Source organism: Ylistrum balloti, unplaced genomic scaffold, assembly GCF_031769215.1.
Source record: "Ylistrum balloti isolate Yb309-2 unplaced genomic scaffold, AGI_CSIRO_Ybal_v1 Utg370128, whole genome shotgun sequence".
In the NCBI taxonomy this organism is placed as follows: domain Eukaryota; kingdom Metazoa; phylum Mollusca; class Bivalvia; order Pectinida; family Pectinidae; genus Ylistrum; species Ylistrum balloti.
The window spans coordinates 342,398-363,184 of record NW_026782141.1 but is presented as its reverse complement, the minus strand read 5'-3'; the positions used below and the strand labels follow the sequence as shown (position 1 = coordinate 363,184).

General features: G+C 32.6%; 1 protein-coding gene across 1 annotated transcript; it reads right to left on the bottom strand.

Annotated features, from left to right (window-relative positions):
* Positions 1–3,433: 3,433 nt before the first annotated feature.
* LOC132550561 (very long-chain specific acyl-CoA dehydrogenase, mitochondrial-like) lies at positions 3,434–20,729 on the bottom strand. The gene is made up of 19 exons (XM_060214650.1): positions 20,638–20,729; positions 18,510–18,594; positions 17,634–17,706; positions 17,152–17,216; positions 16,868–16,976; positions 15,902–15,996; positions 15,039–15,170; positions 14,086–14,285; positions 13,267–13,361; positions 12,272–12,375; positions 11,932–12,036; positions 11,063–11,149; positions 10,793–10,855; positions 10,006–10,107; positions 9,615–9,676; positions 8,736–8,808; positions 7,455–7,527; positions 6,502–6,656; positions 3,434–6,304 (listed from the first exon to the last, which is right to left on the bottom strand). The coding sequence occupies exons 1-19, from the start codon at positions 20,709–20,711 to the stop codon at positions 6,167–6,169; spliced, it is 1,890 nt and encodes a 629-aa protein (XP_060070633.1). The 5' UTR covers positions 20,712–20,729; the 3' UTR covers positions 3,434–6,166.
* Between the last annotated feature and the right edge of the window lie 58 nt (positions 20,730–20,787).

Sequence of the window (20,787 nt, the reverse complement as noted above, 5' to 3'; positions counted from 1 at the left end):
GCTGGTTGTGTCAGGTTTACAATTTCATGAAAATTGTTCAAGAATTGATTTCAAAATACATAACCAGTTTTAAGTTAATTGGCAAATCAATGACAATTTACACAAGACTCCTCATGTCATGAGTCCTCCACCAATATCAGACGACTAAAACTCTACAGGATACATCAACTCCACACATTGGCTGTATGTTGTTTATTGGTTGACCAGTAGGACCAAGGTTGTTCTTGAGTTGTTCATTTATGAAATAAAGGTGGATCTACTTATCTTAATTTGCCTACTGATGAGCTTCAGCTAAGCCTTTCTAGGCCTGTATCAATATTTGTAGGTCAGTCCTGATTTAGACTGAAATGTTACGTTCAATGTGCCTACAAACTTGTTTATCAACATAAACAAACAAGCTCCTAAATTCTGTTACCATCAACGTCCAGTAGTAAACTGTGTTGTCTTAGTCATCTTTGTGTTGAATCTAATTAAGTATTCAAGTGTGATGGTATGTTTTGGACTGGAACCTTGGACCTTAACATGAACACTGTAGAGATCTCCATCTTATACCTTCAGGATCAGTACATATATGTCTGAATACATTCACAAGTGTTTTGAGAAATCATGATATAAAAACCATTTGACAGTAACTGATCTTCACCAATTATATAATTTGCCTAGGTTGGTGCATAACTGTTGAAACTTTGTCACAGCCTTCAATTCAAGAACATTTCATGTAATTGCTTGACTGTAGATGTGAACAAAAATCATACTTTCTGGATTATTCCTGGGACTGTCCAAGCCATTTACGGCTATTTATTTATGCGGATGGTATTGTGAAAATGGTTCAGATCTAAAAGCACAACCATATAAATATACAGGCATTGTTTGAATAGCAAAGCATAGCTAGATGGATGTACTTATCGTAATTTGACTGCCCTTTGAGTTATACTGGGTATTGGCCCCTGTATTATAACACAAAAATGGTAACAAAGACCTCCCTTCTATATCTGCATGCACATATTGCTGGATACGATCACATGATGTACACTCATACTACAGGGATATCTATTCAACATACTTCAGTATATTTCCACTGTTTTGTAAAGCTACAGATGCTGATTAAAGAATAAATCCCCAAGATTTTGTTTTCTTATAATTATATTCTTCTGACAGTGTTTGTATTACCTGATGTAACATTGCAACACTTATTTTTTGAGTCCAAAGAAACAGTGTTTTTAACTATTTCTTACTGATTTACATGTGGTAGAAATTTTTGACATTGTAAAAACATCTTGAAAATTCTTTGAAAGAAATATATTTCAAAAGACCAGACTGAGCTTCAATAAGGAGATTTCCATGCCAGATTAAAATGCTGAGAACACAAAGGGAAAAAACTTTTAAAAATTTACATCAGAAATTAAAATATTCAGGAAAACAGCACTACACATTATGGTTATGAAACTTTCGGTTTGAAACAGAACTTTCCATACAAGAATGCTAAAAAATTGTAGAATTGACTTACCAGGAAGCTTTTTAGAAAACCACAACTTGTCATGATTATTTAGCCTGTCAACTTTATCAATCAAGCCTACTAGGTTTTCATAGATTTGTTATCGTTTGAAACTTTGGCGATCTCCATACAAGATTTGAATGATGTAAAGAACAAAGGATGAAATACCTCTTATAATAAAACTACCCATCACTGAAACACTAAAACCATAACAGATTGTAGTGGATAGTTGATTGTCTCAAATCATCCAGTTTAACAGGACTTAAGTTCATTATCATTAATCATACTAATTTCTGACAGATCATTTAAAACCTAATTAAGGACGGGATTTCCACACAAAGTTAGCACCAGATATGCTTTATACCAATATACTTTCTGACAATTTCTAATGGCATATACCACATCCTAAACAATCAATGGTCAGTAGAAATTATTCAAAATTGGAAAAATGCATTTAATTAATTGTTTCTATTGATGAAAGTGGTATTGTTAGGGCACATACAAAATATGAGTTTCTTCCGGTTCCACAATCAGTTATCAACAAACATACACACAAACAAACAAACAAGCAAGCAAGCAAACAAACAAACAAACACACAAACACACAAACACACACACACACACACACACACACACACATATACTTATATATATATATACAATAGTCAGTGAAACATGGTTATTGGAATCACAGGGATCTTAGAAATTATTGGTCTGGGTGAATGGACATATCTATACGAAATTTTGGCTTATGTATACTGTACCATAGATGGTGTCACTTTAGCCAAGTATTGATCTAAATCCCCAAAGTGTCCAATAAACTTAACAAGAGGCCCAATGGCCTTAATGGTCACCTAGGTTACAATGCTTCTTGTAACATAGAAATGATTTTGTTGAAAAATGTAAAATAACTTTAAACTACATTGTACACACAATGCAAATGTAAACTGTGCATAACATTAACTGCTGTCCCATGCTAAGGCTTTTAACCAAGTTTGAATTAAAAGAAATTAAACTCAAAAATTAAAATTTTCCTATATAAAAACTTCCATCCATGAACAGTAGAATATCTTTGAAATTTCAGTCCATTTGGCCCATTTTTGGCCCCTTGTCTCAGCCCTGGGGGTCCACCGAGGTCAATATGTGCATCTCATTGAACTGTCAGCTTATACTAATAATTCTAATCAAGTTTGAACCAATAAAAAATAAACAAATCATGCTCAAAAATGTAATTTTCCAATATAAACTATAGTAAATCTTACTCCCTCCTCAAAGGGAAATGTGAAATTCTGGGGTCATGAAATTTTATAATTTTGGTAAAGAATTTTAAGACACTTCCATCCATGAAGAGTACTTGGCTCAACCTCATCTGGGTATTGAGGTTTTTGAAATTTCAGTCAAATTGACCCACTTTTGGTCTTGCCCAATAGAGAATAAACAAATAATGTTTAATAAATGGTTTTTCCTATATTAGATACAGTAAAGTTTACCCCTTCCCCAGGGGGGGAAATGTGAGACACTGGGGTCATGATATTTAAAATTTTGATTAAACCTCTGAAGGTCTTTCTATCAATGAAGATGCTACCATACCTTGGATTTGAGAAGAGTTTTGAAGTTTTAATCAATTTGACCTTTTTGATACTGCCCTTCAGGCCCCTCTGGGTTGGGAACCATATAATTTATAATTTTGTCTTCAGCCGTGGACGTTTTTTGTAATATTTTATTGAAATCACTTCAGGAATTTTCCACAACAAGTCAAAATGTTAAAAGTTTATAACACATGATGCCAGACAACAGAGAATCACAATAGGTCACCCTTAGACTTTAACTGAACACAAAAAGGTAGGCACATATTGAGGATGTAACAAATTCTGAGGTCCCTATGATTTTGATCTTACATCATATAAAATATTCCCTAGTGATCAACAAAACATTCCAGAAAGGTTCCTTCATTTTATTGTAAACCAATGCTGTAATTCTCCATTCTAAGTTAGGTTCAACAACACAGCTATACATGTATCAATGTAAAGAATTGATGTGACCATAGCACATTAATTTTTATTAATACATGGAAGTCATCTTTGGTCAAAAGCAGTATTTAAGTATAAGAGGTTGCAACAAACAAGGTTTTTATAAGCTACAGGGGAAAAAATAATTTTTAAAATATCGCATTGATAAAACTAATTCTCATGACGAAAAATGTAAAAAAAAAACAAAACATGTACTTTCTCCCCTTAGCTGTCTGAATTCTTTGAGAAAACAATGGTTTTATGTATTTCCTACCTTTTCAATTAAATTTCCCAATTAAAAAAATCTTAATAAGCTGTAGTATGTAAGTCAAAATAAATGGAGACCAATTGAAGATTGACACATTTCTAAATCATTGCTACAATTAAACTCTTGAATTTCCAATTGTCATACTATAGGACCTCTTAGCTAAGTAGTTAGTATATGTGAATCAAGACACAGGAAGGTCAATTAAACATGAACAAACTCCTCAGTTGTCTCTTTCCCCACCGAAATCTCTTGTTTATGTTTCATTAGAGAATTGATGCAGTATATGAAATAGAAGACATCACATGGTCCTTTGGCGAGGTAACAAGACTTAAACACTGAAATTACACAACAGTAAGTCTATGAGCATAAAAAATCATACTCTGATAAATACATCGTGTACAATAATTTATTTTCTGTAAACCTCCCCTTTAGTACAATTATTTGTGATATAATTTTTATACTGAGTTTTTTTTCTCAAAAAAGACAGCATATTTTAAAACATTAATTTTTTGTAAACCTGAACGCAACAATCACACACCCCACTGCTCAAAAAATAAAAGAACAAAACTACAAACTGCATCAGCTGTAATGCATATATGCCGTCACTCAGCAAAGGAAAACATGTTTTTACCATCAAATGATACTAAATTTTCCTGTAAGTAGATTCTGTTTATAATGACATATAGACAAGAATTCCTGTGATGGTAGATTTATTCAGGTGACCAGGATATCAGATTTTCAGTCACAACAAATTCAAAATTAAAAAAAAAAAAAAGTTTTATAACTCATTAACAAAATAGTGTAATGTGAAATTATATCACATCAAAAAAGTACTTGTTCTTGTATTACACTAACAATTTCAGTCTCGGAGTAAATCAAGATACAAGGAAACATACCACAAAACTGAGTCAATACAAAATGTATACCAGAATTAGGACTTTAGTGAGATTTCTGCAACAAACTTGATAATACATTTTAACACAATATTCAATAAGGAAAGGTAAATGACACTATTATCCAGCCCCTGTATTTTCCTAATTAAGATTGAAATATAACCTTTAGGCCTTTTCTTAGTGATATCAGTGAATCTACTTATCTAGTGAAAACATGAAGTATTAAATGTTACATTAAATGAACTATGCTGTTTCTGTAGGCATTGTTTTCCAACAGCAAATCAAATGTTAAGACTTTTTAAACAAGTATTAACAAATGAAAAAATTTTATCATAGGAGATAACTATTTCATCGGCAATATGTTTGTTAATTGAGGTATAAAGTGTTTCAACAACCGAACATGCTGCGATGAAAACTCTATATGAAATGACTATTTTTTAAGTAAAAAGATGAGTATTATATACAAAGAAATGACATGTATCACTAACAACGAAAGATTCTGTCATGAACATTCAAACTGCAGCCACTTAAGTCCTTTCAATTGTCCAACTTTCTGCCAGAGTAAGTTAGGTCATAGCAAATTCATGTCTAACTCTTATATGCTACTTTCTAAATAAGCAGTACTAAGAAATACACTGTGCACTATATACCAGTACAGCATGCTTCACCATCATTGTGTATTTCTGTAAGGCTTTACAATGAATACCATCTTTAGACAGTCAATGATTTCTGAAGTGTGGATCAGTATTAAATAAATATTGATTAAGAAGAAAAGATTTTTATTTTCTTTGGTTGTATTTGAAATTCTGTAACCAAAGTTTATCATTCCAAGGATTGAAATTTTGTGTTAAGAAAACTTTATATATTACAAAATTAAGAAACATCCTTGAAAAACCAGTTACACAATGAAAATTAGTGGATGCTTCAAACATATTTACCGTCAGTAAACACATCATAGCATTCATACATAAACTCTTTTTTTTAAATCTGGGTTATTACTTTCCATAACAGTGTAAGTAATCAAAATATTTTGGGCCCTCACAATTTTGTTTTCTCCAATTTGCTATCAGAATGTTATTGATACTGCAACCTTTGGTTAGAGAGCAGACACAGGGTCTATGTATCATGCTACTGAACCCTTTGACAGAACACTGCATCTTCATATCGGAATGAATCATTTATCATTGAAAATTTGAACTCATCTTGTTTCTCCACATGTATTTGTATGTGAAATATACTGACACCGAGTTTAGTTTACATGCAAAACTGCATACAAATTGCAAACACAGATAATCCTCCAAAGTCATTTTAAGATCTTGAAAATATTCCTCACATACATTTTAAAATCAAATTCACTATCACAGTTAATTTGTAAACCACACACATGTGACTGATTCAATGATTCCCACCCATAAACTACATAGTACTCTTATCCCCTATTTGTTCACAATAGACTGCACTCATCAGTGATGTAGACTGTAGGAAAAGGTATAATAAGGATTCAGAAACCCAGAGGGTGCTGTTGAAGAGTTCCATTGTTGGAAACAACGTCTTTTGAGATTCTTGCAAGACTTGTGTATCTCTGTAAGGCTTTACTGTCACTGGCATCCCTCAAATTCATAGCAATCCTTTCTGTTGCCTGAAATATTTAAGATAGTAATAAAAATTATGGACACAAGTCTTATTCACAAAGTCAGACATTTCATGGAAATTCAAACCCTATCACCTTGTGAGTTTAAGCTTTGGATAGCCCTACATCAATTCATTAACTCGTTATTTTCATGATTATAAATGATTTTGATAGAGAGTGTTTAACTCTGAAGTAAATGTAAATACCTCATCGCAGAAGAGTTTGGTTAACACCAACTCATGTTGGGCAGAGCTATGGTTTTGTTCAAGTGAACGTGATGCTCTTGACAAAACAGCAACCATTCCATAAATATCGATGGCTGCTTCAGCAACTCGATTCAATACAAACTGATGTTCAGGGTCTGTAAGAAAAGGAACACAAGGTTAATTACTCAGTTTTAACAGTGAAATTTACATACATTCAGTACATTTCATGATTTACATTGTTTCGTAAATAAGGTTCAGAAACAACAAGAAAAAACCAACATGTGAACCGAATCATAATCCAAGTTCAAAGTTCAGCAGTGTCATTTTACATGTTCATTAAACACCTCCATCAATCATTAGCGATAAACCAGAAGCCCATGGGCCTTAACGGTCATCTGTTTATCTGACCAATAAGTATGAAAGAGGCTAAATAGGCTCAACTTCTCTACACGATGCACAGAAGACAGCAGACGAAACACGATAGCTATAGGTCATCCTAATCCTTTGGGTCAGATGACCTAAAAAGCCTCAGTAATGTCATATGTAATATCCAATCTAAACTGGCTTTTTAAATTACATTCCCAATTACACTATCTTTTAAACTGACGAGAGAAAGAATTTCAGCAAGGCAAATTTGAGTTTAATACTTATTAACATCCCTTCGAGCAGAGAATAGCTAGCCTACTGATGACATATTTCATGTAAATACAAATGTATCCTTTCAGACCCCATAAATATGAAAGATATGATTCAGGACATTGCTAATAACTCATATAAATGATGACCAACTGGCCAATGACATTTATGATCCAGTACCACTTAATTTTTTTTTCTAATAACGTAAGACTCTCCAATAATCAACAAACAAATGCACACCTTTTATGCCCCAAACATGTCCAATAAAACCTAAAAGGCTTAGCTGACAATTAAAAGTATATATCAATATACCTTACCTTTGACTTTCTTGCCATGTTTAATCAGGAGATTTGTTACTGTTGCCCCAAATTCATTGATTGATTTAGAGGCCTGGAAACAATAAGAACAAATATTTTAGTAATGGTATATTAAACCTATTTTCATTATATGAAGAAGTTGTTCCTTCCATTTTACCATTGAAAATACATGCTTTTGTGAATCACTATCTCCCATCTCATATAATACAATTCAAGTCATTTTCTCTTGGGAAGGGAAATTCAAACAGGAAATTTCTAAAACTGAAACTTTATGTCTCATTTATAGTAATTGAAACATTTCTGAATCTATATCAAAATTCAGTGTTAACTTTATCACAATTAAATGTTTTTTATTCTACATTTTCAAATCTTTCACAGGATCAACTAATCTATTTTGCATTTTCAAAATCATCACAACTGACTTTTTTTAAAACCTATAAACCTATTATATAAATATTGTTGGAACCCGTTCATAGCATACAAAATTGTTTGTGAAAATAAGTAACAGTTTGAACTATCAAAGTATACACTGTCCATAATCATGACAAAGTGTTTAAAAGTGTACATGTTTATCGACTGTTCAGAAATCAGAGGTTTTATTTTGGTCTTCATTATGTTGGATTTAGCTATGAAGAAACCATGTTAAATATAGCCAATTTTTTTCCCCCAATAAAACCTATATCTGTTTGTTATTGATGGAAGTTAGTGTTGACATATCATTATGGGGAGTGTAGATTGAGACGAGGGATTAATGTTTCTTAATTATCTATTTAACATAATAAATGAGGACAGTCTGGACGTGATTATGTTATTGAAATGTGAATTGAAACACTTCTGCTCTCTGATGATACACAACCCCAGACCACATGGTCTGTATATACCAATTGCTTGTAATATACAGTTGGAGGCTGAAGTTGTATGGAAGCATGGCATCATGACAAAATGTTAAAAGATCATTCTAGATTAATGCTAATTAAGTGACATGCTTCCAATGGTTATGTACAGCCTGCTACCCACAGCATTTAACGCTGATGTAAAAAGTGACCTCATGAAGCAATTAATGTGCCGACATCTTATCAACAATTATTCGTACAGCATCACAATATGTACAAACAATTTGAATTGTAAGTGAAACAAGACCAGAAAGAGTTTAAACTATTGTTAGACAGAAATTTTCATTGAAAAATCACATATTTGAAACACCTGTCTATTCGAAATGACCAGAGGTTTACTGTGACTCTCTGATTAGTAACTTGTGATAGTGTTTACTATCAGCCTTACCTGGTCTGCTGATTCCTTAAGGCTTCCATGAACTTGTGTTGACAGTGAATCACCAGAGGAGATTCCAAGGCGTCTAAAAAGTGAAGGGCTTTTCCATTACATACCATATCTTGTTATCAAAAAGGATGTGAAAATCATAAATTATGAAAATAATATAAATAATAATATAAAAAAGATTTATCTTGAGTACTGACACATCAAAATGGGCTCCACAATATGTCTCACTCAAAACTCATAACACTCATGACAACAATGATGAAGAATTACTCCTGATGTGCTTCCACTACAAAATACATTTGATATATTATACAGATCATTGACGGCAGTCTGGATACATATTCAATGGTATTTACATGGTATGAACTATGTAGTAATTATACTTGTGTGTTTAGTGACGCTATGGGCTCCATTGTGTGGTTCTTATTGTCTATTGCATCCCCTTGCTTATACATTTACCTCTTTTATATCTATCATTTATCAAAAAATTTATATGGGAGAGAGAATCACTTCAACATATAAAGCTGTGGTTAACTGGTATGTAATATATTTTAAATCCCTGTGTAATACAAGTTCTGTGTACTAGATTGGTTTGTTTCTAGTCAAAGTGTTGCCTCTTTTCTTACCAAGAGTAACTTTTTGCTTCTTGAAGTGTTGAAATCTTATAATAAATCCAAATCACTGTCATTTTGGGAGATATTAAATTCTGCTATAAATTTAGGAGGAGAACTGATTCCAAATGTAAATCTCCCAAATATGCAGAGAAGAAATCAATGCAGAATAAGCGATTTTCTTCATTAGGGAAACTTTTCCTTCTGTATGCTATTAAATACTTTTCTTTGGAGAGGGGTTAAAATTTGGTGACAAAAATGTCATTCTCACCTCTTCAACATGTCTGCAGCTACACCCATTTTTCCTGCAGATTTCAAAGCACGTCCAGCATACTAAAGAAAAAGAAATATCAGTAACAATACAGTGATACTCCAAAGGGTTAATACTGATATACCAAATAAATGACACACCAACAAAATATAAGAATTTTAAAGAGTAGTAAGTGTTCCTGTCTTTACTATGAATCGCTGAAAATTCCATTCTTCTTAATGAATTAGCTAGAATCTCTTAACCATATTACACTTTTGAGTGTACAAAATATGAAGTCAATCTGAAAATTGTTGACAGAAATTACTACCAGTAATCAGAAATTCTCTTAGAATTTCATATATTTCACCAAAAAATCAAATCAAGTATTCAAAATTTCAAATCAATCTTTTACCTCCATTCCGGTAAGGACAACAAAAAGACGAAGAATGTCATTGGTTCCCTCAAAAATACGGAAAATTCTCAGATCTCTCATGACACGCTCCAATCCACATTCCTGTAATTACAATAAACAAGTGTACACCAATCCACATATCTGTCATAACATTTATAAATGTACACTAATCCACATTTCCATAATAACAATTATCCACCAATCCACATTTCTGTAATACCAGTTATATACTAATCCAAATTTCTGTGATTGCATCAATATACAAACACATGAAAAGTCTGATACAGAACTTATCACATGTTTCCATTACTGTTATGGAAATCTACCATGAAAATCATGCATTCAGTCGTCTTTTCTGACAGGATTCTGTTTTCTTTATAAGACAGAAATATCTACCTACTGTAACACGATCAGAAATATAAGTAACTTTGATAACATGGGCCATCAGAGACGGGTTATGCTCCCTGAATGGGACAAGATTTCAGTATAAAGAAAATAACAAAAGGCAATAAGAGGGATACAGTTCTAATAACAAAGGGCAATAACTCCTTAATCATGTAAAAGCGATAGATACACTACATCTCACTGTTGAGATCTATGTACCCATGAAATTTCATGCTGATATCTCTTATAATTTCAGTCCTGCAGACAAAAATATGATGAACAGACAAACAGACAGATGGACAAAGCAGCGTAAAAATACATTGAGACGTTCATCATCCAGGTTATCATTTCATTTTGTCACATGTTATATGAAGGGAGGTAACTGTTACTGTCTACTATTTACCTTCATGTATCCCATTCCTCCTAGGACTTGTATTGCCTCATCAGCACAGAACCAGGCTGCCTCCTGTTACCAGCAACAAAAGAAGTTAGCTTAATATAGACTGATCAATCGAATGAAGCACATGTATCTTGTCTGTATTCTATAAAGTTTCCATTTTCCAACAAAATATATGCAAAGATCTTTCCCATGTTGTTTCAACAGTATTTTTCATTCCATTTTTTTACTATATAAATGAGCCTTGGAGGGGCTGTATCAACAATCATGACTTACTGAGGCATAGATTTTGCTGATGGCAGCCTCTATTTGGAATTCTTTGATACCCTGGTCCATGTTAGCTGACACCAAGTATGCCATTGACTGAAGAGAAAATGTAAAATTGAATAAGTACATGTAGTATTAGCTCTGATAAAGGACTATTCCAGTAAAACATCTTTTGCATACCAAGAATTTATTCTAAATGGGTACCACCTATAAAACTTTGGTTAGAAGTAATAGGCAGAAAACTGAACCAGAGACAAAAGTGATTTATTTTGGTGTCCAGAGTTCAAGTACATGTTTTACTGGAATAGCCCTAAGGCAACAGCATTAAATATTGACAGAAGTATCAATTTGTCATATTATCAAAGTACTAAAGTAAAGCTTTTCCTTGCGACAGGTCTATGATACTTTTCACACTGGTTTCATTTCACTTTTAATTTCTCCTACTTAAGAAAATATTTGAAGCTCATTAAGACAATAAAATATCTGTAAGACATGAATGCCTCTGATCCCAAGTAAATGTCAATGTTTGATGGTTTTGCCTAAGTGTAGAACTTGGATGTTATAATGTGTTACGATTATAGGTAATTATACACCATAGCTTCTACAAACATGACATTGATTTAGATTTGATGTTTTCACAGATCTTAAAAGTTTGAAGTCAAGTACATGTATTAGGAAAATTTTCACTGACACTGTCGCGTTGAATTTATCTCTACAGCAACCTATCAAAAACACAAGAATTTTAATACTATGTATTTAAAAATCTATTCATATTAATAGAAAATCTAACAGGCACAGAAAGTTATCATTCCACAAAATCAGTTACACCTGATACTTAATACATTGGAATTGTGAATACAAAAGAATTTAAATCTTACCTCTGTCACATAATGTTTCATAACCATCCGACTGATTTTTTCCTGAATGGCTCCAAAGTTGGAAATTTCTGTCTTGAACTGCACACGCTGTCCGGCATGCTCAATCTGATATAAATGATAATAGCTAAATAAACAGTATCCATAATTTTTTTCAGTTAAAACATCAACAATTGATACACAGCAGTTGGATAAACAACATTATAATATTAGATTAAAATTCTGAGAAATGAAAAAAAAAACCAAGAAAAATTACCACAGACTTGAGCTATATAGACATGAATACCGGTAATTACTTTTAGTAACCATTGTACCTTTTCTTTATCAGGAATAGACTACTTACAGATTTGTTTATACAGTACTTCATGGTACCAGACAAGGCAGCAGCCATCCCAAACCTGCCATTGTTCAGGATGTTCATGGCGACCTTGAACCCATCACCAACACCTGAAAAATGAAAAAAGAATTACCTGTACCATTTAATACTTTACTTCCTACTTTTCCCCTAAATTATCCTAGATAACACATACTTTTCAGATTTAACACCAAACATGGCTTCAGAGACTGACCTCTCCACACAGTTTTTCAGAGATTTACCTCCTAACAGGTTTTCAGAGGTTTACCTCCACATATATTGTCCAAGATTTTCCTCCACAGATGTTGTCAGAGATTTATCTCCACAGATGTTGTCAAGAGGTTTACCTTAACATATGTTGTCAGAGATTTACCTCCACATATCTTGTCCGAGATTTTCCTCCACAGATGTTGTCAGAGATTTACCTCCACAGATGTTACCAAGAGGTTTACCTTAACATATGTTGTCAGAGATTTACCTCCACATATCTTGTCCGAGATTTTCCTCCACAGATGTTGTCAGAGATTTATCTCCACAGATGTTGTCAAGAGGTTTACCTTAACATATGTTGTCAGAGATTTACCTCCACAGATGTTACCAAGAGATTTACCTCAACATATGTTGTCAGAGATTTACCTCCACATATATTGTCAGAGAATTACCTCCACAGATGTTGTCAGAGATTTACCTCCACATACATTGTCAGAGAATTACTTCCACAGATGTTATCAGAGATTTACCTCCACAGATGTTATCAGAGATTTACCTCCACATATATTGTCAGAGAATTACCTCCACAGATGTTGTCAGAGATTTACCTCCACATATGTTGTCAGAGATTTACCTCCACATATGTTGTCAGATATTGACCAAATATTGCTGCAGAGATTTACATGCTAACATGTTTTTCGAGATTTACCTCACCATGTGTCACATATTTACCTCTAAACCTATTTCAGAGAATTACCTTCCCTCATACTAACCTCCTAACATGTTTTCCACAGGCACCTTGCAGTCATCTATAAACAAAGCTGCTGTGTTGGAGGCTTTAATTCCCATTTTCTTCTCAGGAGCTCCACTGTTAAATCATGAAAATAAATACAGCATGTGCTCTCTAATAATGTTCCTTTATTTATGAGAATATAACTCAAATACTATCAGTTGTCCAACTAAATACATGTAGCATTTCAATGCTCTAGCAAAGCTGTACCTATGAGAACAATGTAAACCAGCTTTCTTTAACATGTGATTCACTTTTGGGAATTACTCAACCAAAGGAAATTTTTGATAGAACACTTTACTGGGATAATAATCATTCATATAATAGCTAAATGATTTAATGAATGATACATCATTGTTAACTATACAAGCACTTTATCCTGAATCTATGTGCACTGCATATACAGTTCCGAGCTTTTAACTAATCGTTATTGACTTTCATATTCTTTGCTATCAAAACAAAACACTAGACCCCTAAATTTATTTAGAAGTTAATGAGACTGGTTCAATTGTTAGAAGATTGTTCCGCTTTTGCTGAAAGTAAAATGTCAAAAGCTTTTCTAATATTTGAACACATCATTATAAGACCTGTATCCCTCAAGCACTCAAATAGTTTACCTGCTGACAATGTTTACACTGACAAAGGAGTCATATTATCAATTAACCCAGTAATTACAGGATAATCATTTAACATGTCCATCTCAATAGGTAACCTTTGTTACATAATGAAATGCGAAATGGAGTGACATGTCCTCTTAAGGGCTAATACAATTATTTTAAAGAATCTAAACAAAAACACTTACTGTGTAATTCCTCCAAACCCCCTTTCTACTATGAAAGCAACAGATGTGTCCTTTTCCTTTCCTGTTTTTTCATCAACAATTGGTGTCTTTGCGAAAACTGTGAATACATCAGCCACACCTCCATTGCTGATCCAGATTTTACCTCCATTTAAAGTGTAGTGAGTTCCATCAGGGGAGAGAATTGCTCGTGTTTTGATGCCCTAAACAAAAGTAATAACCATTACCAAAATTCCTGAAGTCATTTTATTGTCTTTGTTCTACAAAATTTCATTGACTTGAAGTAAATAGATTTAATCTTTAATTTGAAAACAAGCTTAACAGTAAGTATATCTCCAATTTCATCTTGAATGTAACAGGGTACATATATATTGAAATCCTTGAGGCATATTATTTTCAATTTTGAAAATCAAAATAGATTTGATGCATGTATATATTTCATGACTTTAGTTTACATAAGTGAAGTTTGTAAACTTATAATTGCTGTACTGGCACTGTGATAACACTATTTTCTAACACAACACCTTTGATAACCTCTTGTCACCTCCTATCATTAAGTAACCAAAAGATGGCATTTAATGTCAGGTTATTGTATCAAGAAGTATTTCATAGAGTAAAATTCCTAGACAGTTTACCATCCATCCTCATACATATATTCATTGTAACAGTCTACTTTTCTTTTACACTGATACAAATAAATCTTTCCAATGAAGGAACTCTGAAATAAATTACTTCCTCTCAAGGTTGGTTTCTTTTCTAATATTAATTCTAAGCAAATTTACTTCAAATTTATGAGTGGTTTTAAAATATCAAACCCAGAGTCTAAGTTGTGAGTAATATTTAACTAGAAAAAAAAAACACCCACCATTCAAAGACTGAAGCACTTTAAATTAAAAGAGGTTTACATTTTGTGCCAAAAGATAAAACCTGGATTTGATAAACATAAGCTAACTTACAGCTGCGTCAGATCCACATGAAGGTTCTGTCAGACAAAAGGCTGCCATCTTTTGTCCAGTTGCAAGATCAGGCAAATATTTCTGTTTCTGTTCTGGGGTACCATAGAGGAGGATACCTTTGAATCCAATGGACTGTTAAAAAAAAAAAAGGAAACATCTCCATGGTTCTTCTTAACAATGTCAAAAGAAAGTGAAGTGATTTCACATGCAAAATACTGAATGTAATCTGATAAGCATAGTAGTCCACACAATCTCAGAAATCATTCTGTTTCTAGTTGTTTTTCAAAACAGTTTGATCGCTCAAAAAATGAAAAATTATCTAACTATTTTGTAATACGTATAAGGGCAACTATGTTCCAACAAACAGAGAGCATCCACAGAAACAAATCTTCAGCATAAGATATACAGTGAATCCCACTTAATATCATGTTCCATTTTTCAGGGGAGAAGATGATAATAAGCAGAACATGACAATATCTAAACCCAGAAGTTAATTTTGTGATGTGTCAAACTGACTTGTTTCTAACAGAAATTGTTTGAAGACAAGAAATTTAATTTATTTTTCCCAAAAGAACAATAATTTTCTTGAGTTTATTTTGTATTTCTATGACTAGTTAATTAGTTCACTACAGATGAAGACTTCACAAACTCCTATCTGAAACAGTTGCAAAATATAATTCTTTTTTTTTTATGTCTATAAAACCTCATAAACTCCTATCTGAAGCAGTTGCAAAGTAGATTTAACAAAAGGCCAGTTTTTTTCCAATCTCTTCTATTGCAGAAAGGGATATCAAAATGATTTTGAACAAGAGGGAAGTGGTATGTTAGCCCTGCTAAAACTTTATTAAACACACCAGACATACCTGATGAGCACCAAGTGTGATCCCAACACCCAAGTCATGTGAACCGACTATTTCCACTAGTCTTGCATATTGCGTGTTTGTAAGCCCAAGGCCACCTGCAAGTATAATGGAATAGAGGACTAACCAAATTTTTGCTGTGTACAGTAAATTGCACAGTGTACTTTTATACATAAATATTTAGATATTTTAGCCAAATATTTTATTATTATATAGCTATCATAAATTGCTTTCTGGAACAGAACAGTTGTATGTGTACTTCGGGACATTTTCTTCGGGTTGGTAATGTTAATAGAGAAAAAAAAGTTCTTACTTGTCACAACCAATAGAAAATTGATGTGTGATGTTTCAATGACTTCACAGTCACCTTCATTGGACAAATGACCAGTGTGAAGCGTTCTATCACTGACATACATAGAGAATGAGATGGTAAGAATGTGACCATCTTTCTCTGCTGTACTGAACACTATATATAGTATTTCTTACATTAATCCTCAGTCTATATGGAGCTCAAGTCTATACCATTTGGTATGCATTAAAGATTCCTATAACATACCATAGAACATGTTTTATTATCAAATTACAAAATTTTGTATAATCTAAGAATATATAATTTTGGCAAAATTTCTTTATTTGTGATTCTCTGGTTGATAACAGAAAAACATTGTGGCGGTTGTCAGGGCTGTTGTTTTAAGTGTTTTAGTTGAATACACACTTCTATAAAATATTAATAATCTATCAATAATTCATAACTCATGTCACAATCCATTGGTTTTTATAATTATATTACAATTATACTATAATTTATAATTTTTCAAAAATAAAATGCACCGAAAAAACAGTCATACTGTGCTACTGCTTATGTAAAGCAATATGAACTTTTGTTTTCATTCTTTTATTTGGGGAATGACTTGACTATTTTTTTCATATTCAAATACATCTAAAAAGACTTGAACACACAAAACTTACTGAGATCTTGCGGGACCTGTAAACCAAAAGCTCCCATTTCTTTGAGTCCCTCCAGTGAATTATCCTCCACCTTCTCCAGACTGTCATTAGCTGCAGGGTCATTGATATCCTGTTAACAGGGACACACCATGGGTGTTTGTTAATTATAGAATACAAAATTATTTATAGGATGGATCTGTTCTACATTCTCACAGTATGCTAACATATAGCACAAATAATCTTATTCATTTTTGCGAAGATTATAGATCTACACTGAAAATGTTTAAACAGCAACCAGGTTTTACCTCAAAGAATTTGGCACATGGATCAACCAACATCTTGAGTGTCTCCTCTTGTTCCTCATTTAACACTGTAACAAGAACAAATTATCTACAAATTCCATACATTACAATAAATCTACCACACATTCTCTTGTATTATTAGACCTAGATAGTCTTCTACATCTACCGTGATATTCAATCATATTACAGTTTAAGGAAGATATGGAATCTACCTCATATTCTAGGAATTCAAATACAAAGCAGAATTATATAGCGCTAGCATTGATTCAAATAACTGATCTATTATGAAGTTACCATTAAGGTGATAATATATATTCCATTAATCAAGGAAAATATGTTCATTATAAAAATGTTTAATTTCATCGATTTTACAAATTTAGAAGTCATCATAATACTTAGGGATAAATAGGGAATGGATTAGAATATCATGTAATTCAATGATATGATAGGAAAATGTTGATAAAAAGTAAACTTGTTTATTTTACCTTCTGGAAAAGGAAATATTGTCGAAGGTTTGATGTCTCCTCTGAATATGTTCATTGCAAATGAGTTCATCTCCTGAACATCATGATAAAATATGTTAGTATATGTTCTGAACAATGAAGACTAATACAGTGTAGCAGTACTATGCAATATGAATTTATCTGAATCCCCAAACATCCAATCCATTTCTAAGACTTGTTCTTTTACTGTGACATTAATGGAACTTTTTACCAATCTAATGACCTAGTATATCAAGAAAATACATTGTAATGGATTTTAATATGATTGCCATAACATTCCCTAAATATACTAATTTTATTGTTTTGTCTATAGCTCACTAGGTGATTGTATGACCTATAAGCTAAATTGAATTTAGCAGATGTTAATAAAATCAAATAGTACTTCACACTCATTTCCTTAAAAAATGTTCCATATTAAAGCCTTTTAATGACTTTTAAAACTGATAAGGAAAAGAAAATTTTCTGAAATGTTTGTAAAAATAATTGAATGTGTGTTTAAATTTTCTTGCCTCCATTTCACATCTTATTTATGAAAAGAGTCTAACAAGTTTTTGTTTTAACTTGATCAAATGAAAAATTCCTTCAATTGGAGATCCCTATTTTTACATATATTACATACCATTGGTACATACACAACAGATCAAATGCTACAATCTAATTAAAATTAGATCTATCATTTCTTCATACCACATTACATAATACAACAGGTCTCATTTTAGAAAGATTGCAGTTGTTAGTGTTTTTATACAAAGTATTGCTATTACTTACACAGAGTCATATGTATATCTACTTGTGCATGCACTACAATAAGAACAAAGAACAACTTTTCCTAAGAGATCTAGGAATGATCATACTTACTGATGATTCTGCACCTGAACTGGCTTCCCTCTTCTGTATTTGTGAAGATGGTCTGGCTTCCCTCCATTGTAATTGTGAACATGGTCTGAAACACATTAGTACAAAAAAACTATTCATGCAAATTTTAGTTTCAGGGTTGTAAGTAACTTACAACAAGTCTGAAATGGCAATTTTCTTTAATTTATTTGTACTGTCTTCATAAAAAATTGTGAGTTAAAGCAAACATATATCTGGACCTCTAATAAAAAAGCAAGGGTATTAGTACAAAAAAGGTTTTGTTTTAAAAATCAAGAAATGTTTTGGTGTTGGTCAAGGTGTCGTAATCATCTTTCCAGTGTTTTACATGCATACACATGTACTTCAAAACGATATTAGCAAAATAACTCTTTACAATGTTATTCATTTAGATATGTATATTTGACTAAAATTAGGTTCAGTTTTATGAAATCAGACTCCTTCAGGCATTGTGACTAAAATGTTTAAGCAGTCAGGGCTTTTTCAAGTTTTAAACATAACAGATATAATGTTACCCTTGCAATCTTATCTTGCTAATTAAGAGTCTTTCTTACGATAGTTTTTTTTTTGTTTCTGTTACCTTATACCATATCGCAGACACAGTAAAAATAATAGACTTCACTTTTTGGTGCTATATGCTGAATTAGATTAATGAAGGTAAGGTACACATGTGTGCCTCGCTCCAAGGCTTACAGAGGAACTGACTAACCTAACATGATACTGACAATATACATGGACAGGCAACAATAATTAATGGCAATGATTTTCAGATACAAATAAATGTGAAATGAAACTGAGTCTCTCTCTTACCCCCGCTGGGGTCATTAAGTGACCTCCTAATCATAGTCAGTGACAGCTATGAAATTTGTCTATGGATCTTATCTCTGGCCGTCCTGCTACAGAAGACGGCTGAGCAATTGAAAGATGACTGGATAGTAATTAACCTTCATTTTGAACTAAAGGTCATTATTTCACCCTTAACAGTTTCGTTTTAATTTTTCTTGTTGTGGTCTGGTTTACCATGTGCTATGTCAGTTAAGAATATATGCGATGTCAATTAAGGTATAGTTGTATAGGTCTTCAACCATACATTCATTTTCAAATCTCATACTGGCAGTTACAGTATACATATTTGATGTAACAACTGTGTGTATGTACACATGTATGCCATACTTTATAGAACATACATAATTGTTGTTGAAAATTGAAGTTGTCATCAAGTGTTATGATAACATGTAAAATGCAGCTAACCATTCTTTTTTGTATGAAGTGATCATGTTCATGACTACAATGTGATAATGAATCATGTCAGGAGTCATTCTAAATCATTTCTTCTTTCCCGATCAATGTACAATATTTCATAATTAGCTGGTATTTGATTGCTTCACAGCTCTGTCAACGTAATATAAAAGAAGTCACATTACTGGAGACTTTGTATCACTTCTTCTGCTCTATATCATTTTACAGCTTACACAAATTGTATACACAGTAATCGCATTAAATATGTTTGGGCTACAGTCCTTATATTAGTTTACTGATCCATTGAAAATGTCCCCATTTAATGCTTACTGCACTTATCTATGACATTATGTCATACAGAAAAAATGGAAACCATAAACATAAAGCTAGGATTTTGACAACTAAATCTTTGGGTCAGCAGACTATAGAAATATTTAAATAATTTTTAATTAATACACCCCTTTTTTCTAGAGACTAGTATAAATTTTAGTTGCTGTGTTTGTTTTCGTTTCATAATGATATGATTACAAGTGGTCAACAAATTTCATAACAAACTGCTTTCAGTTTCTGGTGCAAAATCATTGGGAGAGAATATCTATGTCATTTACAAATAAACTTATAAATGATCATGAGCCGAAAACGAGCATCTCACGCTAGGCTCAGGCATTGTGGTTATTTCCATGTCATGCATCTTTCAACAGATATAATGTAACTCTTAGATTTGACATCTACCTATACAGGTAAGTTGTTTTGATGGGGTCAAAGTCCATGCAGTCATTGCCAGCCAAGTTTCGTGTTGTGTAACAAAATAGAATAGCGAAGAAAATGCCATTAACTTGAATTAAACTCTGAAAAGTGATTCATGAAAACTAACCCAACAACATTCCTGGAGTGGCTCAAAGCACTCTTCTGAATTAAAGATGGCAGGTACCGCACTGATCGAAACATAATTCCGAGTTATTTCACTTGACGGATTGTCTGCTCAACGTATGAAAAACTGTAATTAACTGCGCATGTTCGAATT